The sequence below is a fragment of the Gymnoscopelus microlampas genome (genome assembly GCF_963454915.1).
Source record: "Gymnoscopelus microlampas genome assembly, chromosome: 15".
Lineage (NCBI taxonomy): Eukaryota > Metazoa > Chordata > Actinopteri > Myctophiformes > Myctophidae > Gymnoscopelus > Gymnoscopelus microlampas.
This window is the reverse complement of record NC_139952.1, coordinates 8,686,600-8,692,761: the sequence shown is the minus strand read 5'-3', so window position 1 is coordinate 8,692,761 and position 6,162 is coordinate 8,686,600. Positions and strand designations below refer to the sequence as shown.

Here is a 6,162-nt window from a genome sequence, read left to right as displayed (position 1 = left end):
AGGCAGCATTGAAGGTATGCCATAAAACCCAGGAAGAATGTTTACAATCTACGAAAAATAAAAACACGTCTGTACAACCTATACAGTGTGTCACACAATACTCACCTTTAGGCAATTGTTTTAAGAAAACTATAAAAAAACATTGGCATCTTCTTAGTTCTGATCCAACATTGGATAAATCTTTCCAGATCCCCCCTTAGCTACTATACAGGAGAGCACATAATATCAGAGACATTGTGGTGAAATCAGATCTACCTCCTAAAAAACCCCACACTTTCCTAGATGACTTACCAGATGGTAATCGACGTTGTGGTTTGTGTGCCCAATGTCATTTTACAGAAAAATGCAACGTTTTCTATCACCCGTCAACGGGGCAAGAGATAAAAATAAGAGGCAAAATAACATGTACAACGAATAATGTAATCTATCTACTTAGATGTCCATGTGGGAAAGCGTATGTGGGTAAGACAACACGTGCATTAAAAACACGCATTGCTGAACACAGGAGTACAATATGTAATGGGGACGAAAAGATCACAGTAGCTTTACATTTTAAAAAGGCACACCACAATGTCTCATCTTTAAGATACCTAGGCTAGGAATAGAGAAAGTGCATCTTCCGAGACGAGGGGGAGATATAGACAATCTCCTACTGAGGAGGGAAGTATGGTGGATCCATTATCTTAAAACTATGGCACCAACAGGACTCAATGAGGACTTTGACATTAGGCCATATTTATAAACAAGCCAAGGAAGGGAGTTGTGTTTATGTAGGTTGTAAAACTTTAACTTTTCTTTTCCTTTTGTTGTTTTTTAACTTGTAACCTGTGGTGCACAATGACTAGGATCTGGACCAGGTCAAAAGATATATTGTTTTTAAGGAGTATTTCTTGAGAAATGCATGCTCTGAAATGTATGTTCTGGAGGAATATTTTTTGGGAAATATTTGTCAGCAGGTAGTAAGCATAGACTTTATTACCTGTCTGTTGAATCAAATGAATTGAGTCTACTGTTTTTAAAACTTGTATCTTTACTAAAGTCTTTTTTTCTAAAACAAACTGTAAAAAATCAAGAAAATGTTCTAAAAATATTTTGTAAAATGTAAAAGATGAAATGTTGTCCTTTTGATAAGTTGTCTTGTGACAACAGGTGGGGCTGGTAACCAAAATCATTCATTCCTGTATAAAAAGAGGTCATTTCCTGCTTTCTTGTTTATACTTGAAAAAGGTAGTATCAGCTGTTTGTTTGAGATAAAACCTGGAGCATCAAAGTGAGTTGCGAGCCATATCTTTGCCCCATTTGCAGCATCAACCTACACTTCTAATTCTTGGACAGAGTAGGTACGTGTTTTTGTTTCCTTACCAAAAATCTTCTTAACATATTAACAGGTTTTGTAATGAATTAAAAATAATCTAACTATATTTATCATGTGCAATGTTGTATGATATACCTCCTGATGTTACATGTTTTCCATTTATTTCAATAATAACTTTAGACAGTTTATTTTGTTTTATTGAATTGAATTGAATTTAGATTTAGTGTTGTACAGATTTTAGGGACACAAGCTATATTATGTAGGTCAGTGGTTCTCAAACTTGATAGTTCTCACAAATTACAGTAATATGCATCTATTTTGCCTCGGACCCCCAATTGAAACTATTTGCAGTTGTTTACAAGCTCAGCAACGTGTCACAAACATTGCCGATCTACAAGCTCACAATGTGTTGCAATGCAATGCCTTGCACAGTATATCAGCAATGTTCAAATAGACACAAAAATAAAATGGGACTAAGTGTTAAACTATTCCTCATTTTGCTGGGAAGCCCATGGAACCTGTACTTTATGCACATTGTATGAAAAATTTTATAATCAATAATTATCTTGCTTTGTAGTTATGGGAGGTGAACAAAGCATACCACCTCCAGAAGAAGTATTTGATAGTAAGAATGTTACAATGTTCAATTATGATTAAATAACATCATTAATAGTTCTGCTACTTCGTATTGTGGGAGGAAAATTCATGACCATATCTTATTATTTTTGTTTGTTTGTTGGTTGTTGTTGTTTTTTTTGTTTTGTTTTTATGTCTTTGTAACGTTTTGTTTAATGTTTTTGGATGCCAGATGCTATGTATATGTATGATTGCTATGTGTTGTCTTTTTGCTCTGTTTTTGTTTGTTGTTTTATTATAGACATTTACTACAATTGCCATATTGATGTGTTATATACCTGAAAATGCCAAATAAATATATTGTTTAAAAAAAATAAAAAAATAACATAATTTATAATGCAAAATGACAAATACTTGATGTTACTTAATCTATTTTGTGAATTGTTCTCTTCACTTTTTTCCCCTCAGGAGCATGGAACCAGGTGGACTGGAAGTAAGAAAACATATTTCCTAAATAACAAATAATGTGTTAAAACGGTGGTCTTTATTCATGATTATGAACATGAAACTTTATAAATGAAGAAGAGAAGATTTGTGTTAATAATTATTCACATTTCTTCAAAAAATCAAGATTTTTCAAAAATGTTAAAAAGTAGCAGATGTACAAGCTCGCTGCACGGCACAAAGTGACGAAGTGAGCTTGTAGATAAGCTTGTAGATAACTTTAATGTTATGATTATTGTATAATTATAATCACAATTCAATTTCTAATAATCTTATGTCTTTAGTAACAAAGCAACACTGCTTCAACGTGTGAGGGAATACAACCGTGAAGATGAGGACATCAAACGCATCAACATTTTGCTCTATGGACCAGTTGGAGCTGGCAAGTCCAGTTTTGTCAACTCTGTCAGCAGCATCTTACAGGGGAGACTGGCCAACCGTGATTCTGTGGATACTGATGATGGTAGTCACACCTTACAAGTAAGTAATACATTTTGATCCAATATATCTACTGGTGGAAGTATAATCAGTAATGTATGCTTTTGCTTAGTATACTGTACTGTGTCATGCACCTTAAGACAAATCATCATCACCTTTACTTAAACTCAGAGTACAGTTGAGGGGCAAGCCCTCATTTTCAATGTAGCTGAGGTTACAATAATAGACACAATCCAAATCCATTACAGATTGACAAGGAATGTGAATCAGAGTACAATTAAAAATAACCCCCCCCCCATATCATCAATATCATAACATTAATTATGATCAATACTTAGATATTATATGAAGTTCCTAGAAGCCTGAACATGGCTACATTTGAATTGCATGGAAATCTCTGTGTATTTTTACAGTACAGAACCTATAAAATGAAAGCACAAAACCGCTTGCCCTTCGCGTTCAGCGACATCATGGGCCTTGAGAATGAGCACGAGGCTGGAATTTGTGTAAAAGACATTCATTTGATAATGAAAGGCCACGTAAAGCATGGTTACAAGGTAAAATGACTGCATGTGTAACACCCTGATAATTTTGATCATTAATGCTAATTAATAATTCAAAACACATTTCATGACAAATGATTAAGATATTGTGTTGATGTCATATTTTTATTCAGTTCAAATCTGACAAAGTGGTGTCAGATAAGGATGATCTCTACAACCCTAACCCCACTCCAGCGGACCAAATCCATGTTTTGGTTTGTGTTGTTCCTGCTGACAAAGTGAATATTTTAAACGATGAGGTCAAAGCGAAGATGAAGCGGACCAGACTTTTAGCCAGAGACTTGGGTATGTTGTCTTCCTAAAACTTAAAAAACCCTATTAGTATTGTTTAGATTTAAATAAGAATAACTATGTCTCAGAGTCATTTGTCTCCGGTGAGAATAAAATGCAAGTTGAGGAAGCCCTCAGGTAATTGGTAAACAGAAGAATCCATTCTCTTTGGGTCCAAACATCCCCTGAGTAAGGCAACTTCAAGGTCACCATTGGCTCTTTAAGAGAGTGTGGGGGGGGGGGGGGGGGTTGATTAGTGGTAAGAGGAAACGGGTGTGTGTTGTGTTGTCAGTATGAGCGCATTGTGTGTAATAAAGAGGGAACACCTGGTTCTCCCCACAAACATGGGGACATTCTCATTCTACTGCTCTGCCACCATGATGTGGAATGTCCTGACATCATCCATTAAAGGATGTGAATTATTGGTTTCTTTTAAAACTGGCCTGAAGGTCACTATTGAGGAAGTTTTAATTCCCATTGAAAGGAGGTGTCATTCACAGCTTCCGTTTTTTCCTTTTTCTCCTCAGTAAATATAGCTATTTGTTGATGACATGGTATTAATGTGTTAATGTTCTATGCTCTGTTGATGAATTGAATATATAGGACCACAATGGAAACAAGTCCCCAGGACTTTTTTGTGCTATCCTTTTAGCCTTAATATCTAACTGTACCGCTCTGCTATTTACATTACAAGTATTTAATCAATCGTCACGAGATGCAGCAGATTGAAAGGAAAACCAAACAAAAATATTCACCTGTTGGGTTCAGTGTTGGACAAAGTACTCAACTCCAGTACTTGAGTTAAATACTCCTGGTCAAATATTACTACACTGTAAGGGAAGGTTGCTGGAGCTAAAGTATTTGCCTATAAGAGTATTCAAAAGTGCACGCTTTTTTGCTCTCCTAGGGTAGTTAATACCCTCACAAAAACATGTAGTAATCCTGGTCGCTATACCGCCTCCCCCATGACAGCCGGGGCGCCTGATGGAGGGGAAGGGAACTGGTTGGAATAACGTGTTCCTTCCACGCGCTACGTCCAACCAGGGAAACTCCCCCCTGTCAGGTGACAAGAAGGTCAGTTGGCTCTCATGCACTGAAGGAAGCATGAGCTCGGCCCTGGCCTCCCTGGCTGTGGGGGACTGGTGTAGCGCTGGTGTAGCGCCCAGGATCACTTAGGAAATTGGCACCGGGTGAAAAAAATGGGTTACAAAAATCGCGGGATAAAAAATTATTTAAAAAAAAACAAAAGTGCACGCTTTTTTAAATACTTTGGTATTCAAAAGTACAAATTACAAATTATTTTTTCCATATCAATGCATTGTTGTATTGATATGACATTCAAAGATTTTCCAGAAATGTTCAACAAATGTAATATAATATCTACAGGCTCACAACGCATCACATCGCAATGTGTATCGGCTATTTTAACTGCATTGAACTAAGGCTTAAGTGGTTAATTAATAATGTACTTTTTTTGTTTTTTTTTACATTACTCAAGTAAATGTACTTAAGTACTCTCTACCACTGGTTGGGCTGAGTATGTTTCTGCATGTTTTACAGGCATTCCACAGATCTGCATTATCACCAAGATTGATACGGTGCATCCTTTGATGAAGGAGGATGTAAAGAATGTCTACAAGCTGAAGGTTGTGATGGAAAACGTGAGACTACTGGATGTTTTATATAAGAGTGTTCATCTTAGACATTTTTGTTAAATGCAATTTTGCTTTGTAGTTAACAGTCATTTTATTTTAACAATCTTCTACTGACCTGTCAATACTCTCAACACAGATGCAGGAATTCAGTCAAGCAGTGGGCATCTCAATGAACAGCATCTTTCCTGTGAAGAACTACCATGAAGAACAAGACCTGGTTAATGACGTTGATGTTCTGGTACTGAAAGCACTGAAACACATGATTAACGTGGGAGGAGACTACATTGAGGATATGTAGCATCCTGTTGATGAAGTCTATAGACTGATCCATTGTCATCAGAGTAACTGAAAGCCTTAAAGATGATTTTAACAGCATTTAATTTAGTCAGGACAGTGAGGTCAGAGGGTCAGAGATTGATCAGGTATAGTTCAAGATCAAAGTAAGGCTTCAATGATCTGTGGTTATTGATTCAGCATGTATAGATAAATGTTAATGACAAAACAGATATTAATGATGCATAACTTCTATATTCATGCTTTTGTTTTCTTTAAAAAAATGGTCGCGTCTATCCATACAATTTGGCCCGTGTTCGGGGGAGAGAAGCCGGGTGGGGAGGGTGGTATTTACACTGCATGTACTCCTACAGCCTGGAGGGGCAGCAACTGTCAGCGGGGAGTGTTGGGTGGAGGGAGTAGGACGACGGCTCTGCGTCCTCCCGGTGGGGCCTCCTCAATGGCAGGTGAGACAACACAGGAATTAATTGGCCTAACGACTAAATTGGAAAGAAAACGGGGCAAAAAAAGGGGGGGAATATGTATTTTTCTTTCTTTCTTTTTAGTT

General features: G+C 36.9%; 1 protein-coding gene across 1 annotated transcript; it reads left to right on the top strand.

Moving 5' to 3' along the window:
- Window positions 1-3,354: 3,354 nt before the first annotated feature.
- Window positions 3,355-5,642, top strand: LOC311061450 (interferon-induced protein 44-like). The gene is made up of 4 exons (XM_084080102.1): window positions 3,355-3,390; window positions 3,510-3,681; window positions 5,227-5,327; window positions 5,458-5,642. The coding sequence occupies exons 1-4, from the start codon at window positions 3,361-3,363 to the stop codon at window positions 5,617-5,619; spliced, it is 465 nt and encodes a 154-aa protein (XP_083936228.1). The 5' UTR covers window positions 3,355-3,360; the 3' UTR covers window positions 5,620-5,642.
- Window positions 5,643-6,162: the final 520 nt, after the last annotated feature.